Source organism: Antechinus flavipes, chromosome 6, assembly GCF_016432865.1.
Source record: "Antechinus flavipes isolate AdamAnt ecotype Samford, QLD, Australia chromosome 6, AdamAnt_v2, whole genome shotgun sequence".
NCBI classification, from domain to species: Eukaryota; Metazoa; Chordata; class Mammalia; order Dasyuromorphia; family Dasyuridae; genus Antechinus; species Antechinus flavipes.
The window spans coordinates 252441513-252456307 of NC_067403.1; the positions used below are offsets into that span (position 1 = coordinate 252441513).

Consider the following 14795-nt stretch of genomic DNA (forward strand, 5'->3'; position numbering starts at 1 on the left):
CCAACAGTGTCCTGTTCTAAATTGGGGGAGGTTCCTTATGTCTACAATTGGGCACTCTTGCTGACAAAGACCCTGCAAATTTCTGATCTGATTATGATCAGATGAATCATCTGATTTTCTCGGATGTCCAGCCCATGGCACCTTATAGGATTTGTTCACAGCCCCCTGGTTATAACCTAGGGCTCTTCTTCATTGTGTAATATGCCGCCTACTAGCCTTTCCTCTCTGTTTTGTCTTGGCTAAAATAGTTCTTTTCTTGAATGTCAATTTGGGTCTTTCAAAAAAGAAATTGCCCTAAATCCATCTTCTCTAACCCCCCTTCCTCCCATCCTAAGCACTGCTCTGGCCAAGAGTTTGCTGACCCAAGGCTGGCCATGAGACCACTGGGGCACAGAGCTCCAGAGATGAAAGATATTTGTTCAGTATTCCCCATAATGCAAAGTAAAATGGCACTGGGGCTGCTATGATGGAGACCCACCTCCCAACCCCAAAGGGCCTGCAGGCCAATAGCTGTTCCTTCTAACAGGCTTTTTTTGAAGCTAGAATTGACCAGGAACCATATTTCTCCCAGAAAGAGGTGAAGTCACATGATTCTCCTGGTTCCCAGGGGTATTCCTTTGTCCTTTAGTATCTCTTGGGGAGGAAGAAAAGGGAGAGCTTTCTTGTTCGAGTAGAACAGCCTGAAGAACATGAGCTTCTATTTTTGCATTCATTGTCCCAGTTCCCTTTCCAGAGAAGAGCCTTCTTCCTTTTCATGGCTCTGAACATGGTTGGCCCGTTATGGGGTCTCACTGGCCAATGGGGGTTAAAGGCTGTTCTTTAAGCAGGTTGTGGGAAACTGGTGACTCAGAGGGCCTCTGACACTGAGCAGGAGAGGGATGAACTGTAGCCTGGGGCTACAAGAGGGAAGGGACCCAGGGCAGGACAAAGCTGAGTAAAGGGAGAGCCAGATCTAAAAGGCAGGAGGGGCCTGGGGCCAGATGTTTGGAGAAGGAGCTGGTGGGAAATCTGGACAGGAAAAGGGGGCCTGACTGAGACAGGGTGACTCGGTGAGAACCAAGGGAGGCTAAGGTGGAGACCCAGGGGTGACCCCCCCCCAAGAGGACCCGAGCTGGGGAACAGTTTCATTGGTGATCAGGGTGGAAGCAGTGAGCCACTGCCGGTTGTGTGGAAACCTCAGTAATGGTTTTCTCCAAAGCACACGAGCTGAGAAGCTCCTTAGAAACCATCCGGTCCTACTCCTTCCCCACCTGGAGGGGAAACTGAGGCTCAAAGGGGCCTGGTCATAATCACCCAGGAAATGGGGAACACAGACAGATCCAGACTGTTCTTCCCACTGAGTACAGGAACTTAAGTCCTGAAACCCTCCACCAACCGGTGGAAAGCCCGCCCCAGGAGCCTTCCTAGAAACATAATGGGGTCTCAGTTTACCAGGGACTCGCTATCTTCTCTGTCCGGGAGAAGCCGCTTCTGCAGGTGGCAGAGATCAAGATGGCTGCCGCGTCCTCTCATCGGGTCTTATCGAGACTTGGTGCCTTCCAGAGCCGTTCGGGGCCGCTCGGAAACCAGAGTCACGTTCGGTGGCGCCCTTATCCGATCGTGGCTCCGAATTCAGCCGGCATGCATCTGCTCTGGGCCGGCACCTGCTGGTCCTCTCTGGGCTCACTCCCCCGCGCATGAAACAGAAGGTTCATGGGATGGTGGGTCCAACGGCAAATATTATAACAAACCGGGCTGGGGACACCATGTGACGCCATCCAAGGGCGTAAAACACAGCTTGTGGGGGAGTTGGGCTTAAGTAACAGCCGACATTCATACAGCAAGTGTAGACGGCCAACTGGGTGATGGATCGGTGTATAAAAAAGTTTGAGATTCATGGGTCTAAATAATAGCTGACTTATTTAACAAACTGGGCTATGTAGACACCAGGTAACTGGATCATTGATAACAGCCAGTGTGTTAATAAAAAAAAGAAAAAAGAAAGCTTGTTAGTCATGCATCCAAGTAACAACTGACTTAATGTAACAAGCGGGGCTGTGTAGACACCTGATAATGGGATCACTGATAACAGCCAGTGTATTATTATTATTAATAATTATAATAAAAAGCTTGTTAGTCATGTATCCAAGTAACAACTGACAATGTAACAAGCTGGGCTGTGTAGACACCAGATCATGGGATCACTGATAACAGCCAGTGTATTATTATTATTAATAATAATTATAATAAAAAGCTTGTTAGTCATGTATCCAAGTAACAACTGACTTAATGTAACAAGCGGGGCTGTGTAGACACCCGATAATGGGATCACTGATAACAGCCAGTGTATTATTATTATTAATAATTATAATAAAAAGCTTGTTAGTCATGTATCCAAGTAACAACTGACTTAATGTAACAAGCGGGGCTGTGTAGACACCAGATAATGGGATCACTGATAACAGCCAGTGTATTAATAATAATAATAATAAAAAGCTCGTTAGTCATGTATCCAAGTAACAACTGACTTAATGTAACAAGTGGGGCTGTGTAGACACCCGATCATGGGATCACTGATAACAACCAGTGTATTATTATTAATAATAATAATAAAAAGCTCGTTAGTCATGTATCTAAGTAACAGCTGACTTAATGTAACAAGTGGGGCTGTGTAGACAGCCAGTATGTTTAAAAAAAAATAAGTTTGTTAGATTCATGAGTCTAAATAATAACTGACTTAATATAACAAACTGGGCTGTGTAGACACCAGATCATGGGATTACTGATAACAGCCAGTGTATTAATTAAAAAAAAAAAGCTTGTTAGATTCATGGATCTAAATCATAGCCGAGTTATTTGAATAAGCTGGCCTGTGTAGACACCAGGTAATTGGATCACTGATAACAGCCAGTTATTAATAAAAGAAGAAAAAAAAGCTACATTTATGGGTCTAAGTAACAGCCGACTTAATTGAGCGAGCTGGGCTGTGTAGACGCCAGGTGGCTGGTAACAGTCTTGGGGGTTCCCAGAACTTGGGGTGCTGCCAGCTTTTTCCCTCCTCCCCAGCCCCTCCCCTGTTCAAGATCCGGACGAAAACAGAGTGGTTAAGTTCCCTCCCCCCTTCACACGATTGGGGCTGGAATCCAAATCCCCCGGGACCTCCCACCTAGCTGCCGCCCCACGGGTCAGTCTACAAGTATCTGTTGCCCCCTCCCCCCTCCTGCTCTGTCTCTCTCCTGACAGTTGTGGGGCGGCTGGTGGGCACCAGCTGGGGCTCTGATGGGGGAGGGGCTGCCCGTGGAGAGAAAAGCACCCCCCCTTTCCGGTGACTTTCCCTCTCCTGTTGGTCCTGCTTGGTTTTTGACCCACTGGGCTAAAGCATGAGAGATGGTTATATGGCACAGGGGGTGGGGCTCGCCATCAGGAAAACGCGAGTTCGAATCCGGCCTCAGACTGGCGGCTCTGGGACCTCAGGGGAGCCCCCCCCGTTTCTGCCTCAGTCTCCCCATCTATAAAATGGGGCTCACTGCAGCACCTCCCATCCTGTGGGACTCTGGGTAAGGTGCTTTGCCAGCCTTCTTGCGCTATCAAAATAAGTGGGTTTTATTTTTATTTAAAAGACCTGGGAGACTGAATGCAAATCAAGCCGCTTCTTCCCTTTGGTTTTTGAATCTCTCCCGCCGTTTTCCCCCTTGCTCTGACTTTCTCTCCCGGCGGGACTCACGCAGCCGTGGGTAGTAAAATAAACTCGCTGCATCAAACAGAAAAGTCTTTTTACCGAGCAGTTGGCGGGGGAGGCAGAGAGTCCTGGGGGAGGCAGGGAGTCCGGGGGGAGGCAGGGAGTCCGGGGGGAGGCAGGAGTCCCGCCCGAGGCCGGCTCCGCGCCCGACAGACGGACCAGAGCGGGCCGGGGCCTGGCCAGAGCCTCTCCCGCACGGATTGAGCTTCCGCTCGGGGAGCAGCTCGTTTCTGCCCAAGCCGTAGGCACATCATAAATGCTTGTGGCTTGGACTAGACGGGAGGGACGGGGGCCCTTCCTTCTGGCCAGTCCGGGCCGGCCCCGGCAGGCGGGAAGCCTCGGGCTCGCGGATTCCCGCTTTGGGCCGGGACTTCGAGCAGCACCTAACAACAGCTGGGGGGTAGGGGGCGGAGCTGGGGGGGGCAGCAGGGGGTGGAGTGGAGGGGGGGCGGGCAGCAGGGGGCGAAGGGGGGCAGCAGCCCCCAAGGCGGAGGGGGATGGTAGCAAGGGATCGCGACAGAGAGCAGCTTGAGGCCCCTCCCCCCAGTACAGAATAGGGGGTGCGTTATCCCTCGAAAGCTAGTGCCCTAGGGCGGCGCCCTCCCCTTCTTCCCCCCCCCCCACCAACCCCTCCCCGCCCTAGGTGCAGCCGGCCCGGAGCATCGCGTCCGTGGCCCCCTCCCCTTCCGCGCCATTGCTCCACACCTTGTGTGACTTGAGCCACCGCAGGAGAAAACAGCCGAGTCAGGGGAGATGCGGGCGATAAGCTTTGTGTGCAAGAGGCAACCACGGGGCCTCTCGGGGGCCAAGGGGCGCTCCGGCACGCTCGGGGCCCTTTTCTCGCCTTCTCATCCTCTCCAGCCCCCGCTGCCATAGGCCCCCATTCCGCCACTGACCGCAAACCCCCATCTTTCACAGGCAGAGCTGGGCTCCCGGCCCGGGGGAGGGCGCCTTGGGACGCACGTGAGGCTGGGCTGCCCCGTGGAAAGCTTCCTCGTCACTGCGGCCTGTGAAGCTGCTTTGGGGGGGAAAGTAGCCGGGCTAGAAAAGGGGATGGTCCTGGATGGGCTAGCCTGGCAGTGAGGGGGCCAGGCTAGAAAGGGGGGTGGTCCTGGATGGGCTAGCCTGGCAGTGAGGGAACCAGGCTAGAAAAGGGTGGTCCTGGATGGGCTAGCCTGGCAGTGAGGGGGCCAGGCTAGAAAAGGGTGGTCCTGGATGGGCTAGCCTGGCAGTGAGGGGGTCAGGCTAGAAAAGGGGATGGTCCTGGATGGGCTAGCCTGGCAGTGAGGGAACCAGGCTAGAAAGGGGGGTGGTCCTGGATGGGCTAGCCTGGCAGTGAGGGAACTAGGCTAGAAAAGGGTGGTCCTGGATGGGCTAGCCTGGCAGTGAGGGGGTCAGGCTAGAAAAGGGGATGGTCCTGGATGGGCTAGCCTGGCAGTGAGGGAACCAGGCTAGAAAGGGGGGTGGTCCTGGATGGGCTAGCCTGGCAGTGAGGGAACTAGGCTAGAAAGGGGTGGTCCTGGATGGGCTAGCCTGGCAGTGAGGGAACCAGGCTAGAAAAGGGTGGTCCCGGAAGGGCTAGCCTGGCAGTGAGGGGGCCAGGACCGAGTTCCTGCTATTTGCTCAGTACCTCAGATGTACTTTGTATTCAAATGTGGCCCTAAGCTGGCAGATCCGTGCTCAAGGTCTATGTCCAGCTCCCTCATTCTACAGATGGGGAAACTGAGACCTGGGAGACGGCCCGATTTGCCCCAGACTTCACAAAGAGGAAGCATCAGCTGGGATCTGCGCCCCCTCCCCCATCCTCTCCTGCCAATGCTCTTTCGAGATCCAATTTGTGAAGCATTTAGCACAGTGGCCTTAGTAGGTGCTTAATAAGTGCTGGTCCCCTCCCTCTCTTTGTGCCATGTTGCAAGCCAACCTCAGTTTCCTCATGTGTAAAATGGATCGCATTAAATGATCTCAAGTCCCCTCGGCTCTGAATCTCTCAGTAAGGGGAATAAACGACACAATTCTTTTTGGCCAATCAGGAAAGGGATGATGGCGGGGCAGGGCAGGGGCACCTGAGGGGCAGCAGAGGGAAACGCTGGCCAGGGAGGGCGTCGAGGAGCGCTGGCCTGGCTTTGTGGGGACAAGATGAAGGCCTCGGGCCGTCCCCACCGGCTCCCAAACGCCGGCCCTCCCGCTGTGGATGTTTTTGGAGCCAGGCCGTTGGATCAGGCAGGCAGGGCCGCTGGTCGGGCCCAGCTCCCCCAGCCCGAGCCTCTCAGGCCCCCCCAGCCTGAGCCTCTCAGGCCCCCCCAGCCCGAGCCTCTCAGGCTCTCCTGCCGGACCCAATTCGGGGGGCTGTGCTTCAGAAATGGGCCTGCTCTGGGAATAACTAGAGTGGGGGGAGGGCCGGGGTCCCGCTGTCCGAGGGCACAAGGACCCAGGGGCACCAGCCCGGAGGCTCAGGGAGGGCCTAGATTTGGGGGCGGGAAGGAACCCCGGGGTTCTCCGCTGCGACCTCCCTGGGCTCATGAGGAGCGAGAGGCGGGGCCTGGTATAAGCAAGTCGGGGCGCCACAGCCGGGGCAGAGGCTGCTCCCTGCCCAAGCTCAGAACTGGCTGGAGGGCTCCAGGGCTGCCCTGGGCAAGACCTCTGACATCAGGAAGGAAAGCACACAGCCTGGGGGAGGGCCCTGGTGACCTTGGGAGGCTCCTGTGACCTCGGGATTCTTGGGAGGTTGGAGAGGGGCCACCTCAGGACCCTGGGAGCCCGGTTAAGGAGCTGTCCAGTCCTCCAAGCCCAGGCTGGGATTCTGGCGCGCAGGCCTACTGCCCTCTTGTGGACATTTTGGAGTATAACCCCGAGCCCAGGACCACCATTGGGGTTGGTGATTAGGCCAGGCCCAAGGATGAAAGGGGGAGGGATGTGGAGGGGAGGGGGCCGGGGGTAGGAGCCCGTCCCTGGCTGATGGGCAGCCCCCTGGGTCTGGAACCTCCCTGTGCCCTTCACACTGGCCAGGAGACCCCCGACCTCCTGCCATCTGGGCAAGCCCCTGCCAGGTGCCAGGATGGTTGGGGCTTGGTCAGGGTTTGGGGCCCCAAGCCCAGCTCGGGGCAGGTTGCCGGTGACCATCCGTCCGGCACTCAAGCGTCCTGCAGTCCAGCTGTGAGCCTGCTGAGTCCCTAAATTCAGCCTCAGCCTCACCACCTTTAAGCTGGGCAGAAGTGTGCAGGGCCCCCAAATCCCCAAAAAGCACCACGTAAAGGCCGGCCGTTTCGGGGGAGCTCGTCTTGCCCCCACGCTTCCTGGCTCGGTGACCCTGGGTCGCCGCTGGGCTCCCCTGCCCCTTCCTTACCTGTCATGGGCTGCCAGCAGCACCTGGGGCTTAAAACAGGTAAGTTTCTGGGAGGGGGACAGCACAGGAAGGTTGGGATTGGAGAAGGCTTAAGGGGCACAAGTGTCGGGAGCCAGGCCGGCCCCTGGGGCCCAGCTACAGAATCCCAGGGAAGGCTGGAGGGGCACCTGCACCAAGGGTAGCGCCAGGCCCGGGAGGGACCCGGGGTCGAACACCACCCCAGCCAGGTCACTCCAGGCTCCATTTACTGGGCAATCTCCCCCAAGGCTCCCAAAGATCGGCTCGGGTCGTCTCCAAGCCGGGCCTGGGGTCTCTGGGGAAGCCGAGCACTGGGTTCAAGCACTGACATGGAGGAGCATCTATCTACCCGATGGTAGGGGGAAAGGGTGTTCTCCCCTCAAGAGTCTCAGGGCAGAGGACAGTCACTGTTCAGCACTCCCTCCGATTCCCTAGAGCTTGGCTCGGACCTCCCGGTCAGAAAGGCCCCCTGCAGCTCTCCCAGAGGCAGAAATGGAGGCCGGGGGTCCTGCCATGGGGCATTTGCTCCTTTCCGAAGGCCATCCCTGGGGACCCCAGACCGCCCCCACTGCCTGTGGAGCAAACAGGGGCCCCCAGTCAGGGAGACAGACGCCCTCTGCCGAGAGCCCTCCTGCTCTCCCGGGGAAGCTCGGCCCCCTTCCACGGGCGTTTCAGCTACAGAGACCAGAAAACATTCATTTTATTTTTTTTTAATGAAACTAGATCACTGCTTACAAAAACCTGCCCATGTTCCGCGCCCTCCCCCTGGGCTCGGCCTCCCCGGGAGCCAAAGCAAGCTGGAGACGGGCAGGCCCGGCCCCTTCTGTGGTGCCCCCGGGGCAATGGCTCATCTTCCCCGAGGGCGCTGGCTCTGGGGCAGGCCCCGTGCCCAGAGGCGGTGGCACAGAGCAGGGCGACCTCGGCCTCTAGGACAGTGGCTACTGGCCGAGCCACCCTTCAGACCAGAGTGAAATGCTGTGAGTCCCTCCCCAAAGTCCTCCCCCCTCCCCTCAGTCTCTCTCCCCTTCCCACCCCCCACCCCTAATGCTACCCACTACAGACACAAAGCCTCAGGGTCTGTAGGGGGCAGGGCCTACAGGCTGTAGAACTTGAGGCTCCTGTCCATGCCGGTGGAAGCGATGAACTTGGCGTGGTGCCCGAAGGCCACCCCCGTGGTCAGGCCACTGTGCTCTGAGGGAGAGAGGGCGCCAATTAAGGGACGCGCCCCTGGGCTGAGCGTGGGCACCCTCCCCACCCCCCAGGAAGCTGAGGCTCCAGCAGGAAGTGGAGACCCAGGAGCCACCTTTCAGCCCTGGAAGTGCTCTCTGACAGAGAAGGTCAAGTCTGGACATGAAAAACCCCTGTGCCCGATAACCCCAATAAAGGAGCTGGCCCGCAGCAGGGCGCCGCTCCCTGTGGGCGAGAGGTCAAAGGTGAGCCAAGGGCTCTCAAAAGGAGGCGGCCGATGCAGTGCCAAAAGGTCCTGAGCAAGAGGGTGGGAAGCGCGCGTGCCGGAGGGACTGCGGAGAATGGGCCCTCGGGCATCGTCCAGCACTCATTCACTGCCTGCTGTGTGCCAGGCGGCCGCCGAGCCCCAGGAGACACAAAAACGGGCCCAGACCCAGGCTGGGAGAAGGGCCCATGTGCCCACATTGTGACCGAGCCCTCCTCCGAGACCCGCATGGCCATCAGGGCTCTGTCCTGGGCTATGAGCCAGCATGCTTCGGACGCCGAGCAGAAGCCGGCCCCGGGCTGCCCCGAGAAGTTGGCGAGACCCTGGGACGTCCCTCCTCTGCCCCGGAGGGCCCCGCGCCCCCTACCTGTGAAGTGGAGGATTTCTGTCCACTGCTTGCAGATGTAGATCTGAACGTCGGTGCCTCCGAGGGCCAAATACGTGCCGCTCTGGTCAAAGATCAGAGACTTCACCTGTCACGGAGAGAACCGGGTTTAGAGGCTGGGGATCCCGGCCCGGGGGTGGCCCGAGGGTCCGGCTCAAGGCAGGGCCGAGGACGCCCGCCAGTCCACCCACCTCAAAGTTATTGTCCAGCTGCAACGTCTTGAAGTTCTTGAGTTTGCGAAGATCCCAGAGTTTGACGGACGAGTCGTCGGCTGCGGTAGCCAAGTAATAGCCGTTCTCCGAGAAGGCGATGCTGGTGATGGGCCCGGAGTGTCCCGGGAAGTTGGCCACGTTGGTGCGTTCCTGCGGGGGAGCGGGAGGAGGAGTCAGCCCCAGAAATTCCTTGGGTCCCACCGTGGGGGGGAGGGGGGCCTTTTAGGCAGAAGCGAGAGGACGGGGCAGAGGGGTCCCGGCGGCCCTCCCCCTCTCCCGGAGCAGCCGTGGCTGTCAGGCACAAAGCTGGCGGGTCAGCGGCGCGCTCGGGGCCTCCCACATACCTTCAGGTCCCAGATCTTGATTTGAGAGTCCATGGTCCCAGTCCCAAAAATGAGCCCATCAGGATGGAACTGAGCGCAGGTGAGAGCTGCAGAGGGAGGGGAGAACGAGCTGAGTCAGCACCTGCCCACTGGGGCCGAGGCGGGGGGACGGGGCCGGCCCTTGGGGGCACTCACCGCAACCCGAAGTCTCGTCGGTGACCTTGGTGAGCACTCGTCCCGTCTGGATGTCGGAGAAGGCCCAGTACTAGGCACAAACAGACAAGAAGGATGAGGGAGAGGGAGCCCCCGGAGGGTGCAAGAACACGGGGCCCGGGCCGGGCTGCTCTGGGTCCGAGGAGCAGCGCTCTCAGGAGGCTCACCTGGTCATCCGAAGAGCTCAGCAGGTAGTCACCCGTGGCGTGCAGGCTCAGGCCAGTCACGGCACTCTCGTGGGCCCGGACAACCTGCACGCAAGAGGCGTTGGGGACCGACCAAATGCGGATGGTGGCGTCCGGGGAGGCAGAAAACACCAGGTCCTGGGAGGGGGAAACAAGAGGGTCCGACCGTGAAACTGGCAGCAGATCCCAGGGAGGCAGGCCCCGCCCTCCCCCAGAGCCCGTTCTGCTCCCTGGCCCAGCCCTGGGACAAGGCAGAGGGCTGCAGACGCCCACCCAAAGCTCTCCCTGGCTGAATGCCCTCAGTCTACCTTCAGCAACATGAGTCCCACCATTTCCAGGCCTGACTTTCTAGCCCTTCCCTTCACAGCATCATGACTGACCAACAGCACTCTCCTCCCTGCTGGGGTCCTGCCGCCTCCCCCAGGACCATGCCCAGCCCCCCGTGTCTGCTCTCTTCAGGCAGGGTGCTGGAAACCTGCACACCTCCCTCCCCACCCAATCTGGGCTCAGTAGAGACCACCAAGTCATCTGGTCAACAAGGTGGCACTGCCACCCAGTGGCAGAGGTGGGCAATGGCAGGCTAGCACATGGGGCTGCTTCCCAAGGAGGCTGGGAGGCCTCCAGGCCCACGGTCCCCCCATCCCCCGCCCCCCTGAGGTTGAGAGGCCCCCAAAGCCACAATAAAGGCCCAGGTAGAGACGCAGTCAGCAAGGACAAGGGTCATCACGTTTACTGGCCATGGGACCATCAACTGAGGCCGGAAGGCCCTGGGTTCGTCTCTATTTTACTGATGAGGGACCTGGGCCCAGAGTCCCAGGAAGCCAGAAGAGGCAGAGCCGGGAGCCGGGGCCCTGCCTCTGGGGGAGCTCGGGACCCTGAGCTGCTTTCTTCCCATAGTGGGGGGGGGCGGGGAGCTACCTGCGAGGACCAGAGACTCTCCTTGCTGTGAGGGCAGAACTCTGCTTTTCCCCATCGGTGAGGGGCCCATTAAGGAGTTTCCTCTTGGGCCTTTAAAGATCACTCAGGGACTGCAGCTGGCACACGGGGGGCCGGGGGAATTCTTGTGGGGACCTCAGACCCCCCCACTTTGTAACTTGGGCCAAGTTTTCCCATCTGTCACAGGAGAGATGGCCCTTCCAGGCCTAAGAGCTGGAATCCTCTGAGCAAGACCCAAGGCAGGTCACTAAGGGAAGGAGTAACCCTGCTGACCTCTGACCTTCACATCAACCCAACCCAACCCAGAGAACTGCCCGGGTCACTTCCAAGGGAGCCAGGCCGACAGAGCTGCGACGGCCTCACCTGGGACGGGTGGAACACCACGCTGGTGACCTTCTTGGTGTGGCCTTTGAGCGTGGCCAGGATCTGCTCGGAGCTCTTGTCAAAGACGACCACGTTTTTATCCGCCCCTCCTGAGGATGACGCGAGCAAGCCGTGAGGAGGGGTACTGGGACCCCCCGGGAGCCCGGCCCCCCCAGACCACCTTCGGCCTGCCGCTTACCGGTGAGGATCTTGTTGGTGTCTGACGGGCAGAGGTCCAAGGCCAGGATTCCCGGGATGCTGGCGCTGTGCAGCCCCTTTACAGAGAGAAGGGCGGCCCCGCGCCATCTGAGCCCAGATTCTGGAGCTAGCGTGCGGCCCTTAGCTCCCTGGCTAAAGTCGGGGCTTTCTCCTCCCGCCCTCAGCAGGAACCTCACTGAGGGAGCAGCAACACCCCCCCACCCCATCACTAGCAGAAGGAGGCTCAGTTCCTGGGTCACCAGACCTCCATTACCACAGGCCTCTGGAGTCTGCTCGGAGGAGGACCACTCACCACATGGGATGCCACCTGCCGGTACTTGCTGAGCTCCTCCGGCTTCACCAGCTCCTCCGGCACCGTCTTCCCCCTCTGTCAACCAGAGCAGCCCCCAAAGGCTCCTGGTGAGTGATGTCAAAAGCCCCCTCCCCCCTCCCTCCCCAGCACCGCCCCATCCCCTCAGCCCCCTCCCTCCGTGGCACCCCCCCCCATTCCAGGTGCCCGTCCCCACTGGCGGGACTCACCTTTTTACGCTCCGTGGTGAGCACCGTAGCTTTGTCTTGAAGCTGGAGAGGAGAGCAAAAGGCCATGAGACCCGGCTGCAGACCCGAGTGCCCGCCCACACACGGTGTGCCCCACTTCTCTCTCCAGGCCGGGAGGCAATGGCCGGAGCTGGGGCTCGGCACGACAGCCCGGCTCTCGAGGGGCGGACACCAAGCCCTTGCCCAGGCAGCCATCACGGAGGGTGGAAGGGAGAAGGCCCAAGAGCCGGGCACTGCGCCGGTCCCAGGGGGCGGTCCAGGTGCCTACCTTCTGGATGATCTCGGGGGTCATTCCCACCAGCTCTCCCAGATCCATCGGCTCGCCGGCGCCCTGAAAGAAAGAAGATGGCGGCTGAGGAGGCCCGAGGAGGGGCCCCGGCGCTCGGCGGGGGCGCGCCCAGGGGAGCACTCACCACGACACTGGGCTGGGAGCTCGGCACCGCCTGGGGCACGATGAGCCCGGCCTGGGGCTTCAGCGTGGCCAGGGCTTCTCGGGCAGCGGTGACCTCCTTCGTGAGACGGGCGATGACACGGCAGGCGGCGTCATGCTGGTAGAGCGCGTGGGACAGCTCCTGGCGGGTGGTCTGCAGCTGCTGGCGCAGGGTGAAGCTGTGCAGCATGACGGCGTCCTGGGGGAGAGGGGCGGCTGAGACGGGGCAGGGGAGCTGGCGGAGAGGCCCGGTGCGGCCACACTCCTCCGGGAGCCCCGGGCACAGACCCGCTCCCGACCAGGCCTTCCATCTGCTGCCTTGACCTCCCAGGGCCCCACCGGGAAGCCCGCAGCCGAAGCGAGCGGACAGGGTCACCCTTAACCCCCGACCCATCTGAGCCTCAGGCGTGATCGCCTGGGACCCAGTGCCCCGGACAGAGGAGCCCCGCGCTCTCACCCATTCGTCCTGCAGGGCCTTCAGGATGGCCGGGATGCTGGTGGCAGAGGGCGGCTTGGGCCGGATGGGGTGGGCAACTATCCGAGAGACAGAGAGCGGCTCTTGAGAGATTCCGGCACAAACCGCCCTCCCGCGTCCCTTCCTCCCGGGCTTCTCATCAAGGCCCCCGCTGGCGCCCTGGGGTGAGGTACCTTTGATGTCAATCAGCTGCTCCTCAGACAGGGGCTGGTTGTTGATGGGGTCGGTGCCATTCTCTGCAATGTACTTCTCGATGAGCCTCCGCTCGTACACGTGGTTGGAGACCGGGGACACGCAGGGGTGCTCCGGCACCTCGTTGGAGACTGGGAAGAAGGGGCCCGGGGCTCATGAGCATCCGGCGACTCCCCGACCAGCGCAACGCTCAGGGGACAGTCGAGCGCAAAAGGGCCACGGGGGGAGCTCGGGTCCGGCCATCTCAGACGCTGCTGTGGCTCGGGGCGCGAGGGGAACAGCGCCCACCCCCAAATTCCGAGTCACGACTCCCTGGGCTCTCACAACTCAGTGCGGGGCCACCAAGTTATGACTCGTCATCAGGAAACGTTTGATGTCGCACCTATTTTATATTCCCATATACCTGGGGACACCTGAAAATTTCTGGGGTCACGGATGGGGAAAGTGGAAGGACCCCCAACTTAGAGGTCGTTAGAGGGTCCAACGGAGCGTCAAAGTCTCTGGGACAGGCCCCGGGGTCAGGAAAAGGGGACAAAGGGCGGCTCTAGGGGGCAAGACCCCAGCCAGCTACAGAGTCCTGTCCTCCTGGAGCTTGGAGGACAAGTCCGAGTCTACTCAGCGCTGTGAAAGATCGTGGGGGGCCCTGCTGTTTTGGGGCACCACGCTTACCCCGCTTGGAACGAAGACTAATCCTGATTGGGCAGACCCTCTGAAAGGGCTTCAGGCACCCCCAGGAGTCCCTAACGCACACTCTGAGAACCCCTGTCCCCCTTTATGAGAGGAGATGGGGAAGGGCTGAGCCTAAGGGAGAACAAGACAGGGACGAGCCGCAGCTCCCGCTGAGCCGAATCCCCCCGTTTCTCCCCTTTCTCCCGCAATGACCACCAAGGACCCACAAGGACGGAGCACCTGCTGGGGGGGGGGGCGGTGTCTGTGGACATCTTCCCTCCATACTTGGAGGAACTCCCCGTGGCACAGCCCCTCCCCCCGAGCATCTGCTGGGAGGGAGGCTCCCCGTATGGCACCGACTAAGGGGGCTCATCTACCTCCGTCCCTCCCCCACCGCCTGCAGCAGGGCGCAGAGCAGGTGAGCGCCCCTACTGTGTGCACAGCCACGAGGCGGTTCCCTTCCCAGCCGCTCCCATCCCGCGGCTTCCGCTGCCCCGCCCCCATGCCCCACCCCCTTTCTCCAAACCGGGCCACAGTCGCGCGGGTCTGCCCTGGAGGACATGTGCGCCCCCGTTAGCGGGGCAGCTCCTGGAGGGCGGCGGCGGCCGGGAAATCAGCACCGCGTGCGGCGCACAGTCCAGGCTTACTAAGTGCTTGCAGTGTGCAGGCCGCAGACGCGCAGCCCCCGGGGCGCCGCGTCCAAGCTTCCTCGCCCCGCGTTACAGGCGAGGAAACTGAGGCCGCGGCGGGAGAAGCGCCTGGCCTCGGGCCATCCCAGCAAGAAGACGCCGGACTTTAGGCTCCACCTGGGGAGGCCCGGCCGCGAACCCCAGAGGCCACTACTTACTGGAGCAGATGAGGGACATGGCGCCACCGCCGCTGCCGCCACCGCCGCCGCCGCCGCCGCCGCGCTGGGGCTCCCTTCCCGCCGGGCTCTGCTTCCGGGGCCGAAGCCTCTACTTCCGGTTCTCCCCCTCTCCCGGGGGGTGGTTCCGGTTCGAGGAGGGAGAGGGGGAAAGAAGAGGGCTGGGCACGCGGGGCTTCACGTGGGGGAAGCCGTCGCGCGCGGGATCCTTGGGCAACTAACGGAAACGGGTCCTTCCCGGCATGCAATGGGACCGGAA

The 14795-nt window shown here is 60.5% G+C and overlaps 1 protein-coding gene across 1 annotated transcript; it reads right to left on the bottom strand.

Annotated features, from left to right (window-relative positions):
- Positions 1-7773: 7773 nt before the first annotated feature.
- Positions 7774-14795, bottom strand: PRPF19 (pre-mRNA processing factor 19). The gene is made up of 15 exons (XM_051965748.1): positions 14519-14795; positions 12984-13133; positions 12793-12869; positions 12319-12534; positions 12174-12236; positions 11888-11929; positions 11661-11735; positions 11349-11424; positions 11150-11259; positions 9833-9988; positions 9648-9717; positions 9474-9559; positions 9109-9279; positions 8900-9005; positions 7774-8270 (listed from the first exon to the last, which is right to left on the bottom strand). Exons 1-15 carry the CDS (start codon positions 14535-14537, stop codon positions 8173-8175), a joined length of 1515 nt encoding a protein of 504 aa, XP_051821708.1. The 5' UTR covers positions 14538-14795; the 3' UTR covers positions 7774-8172.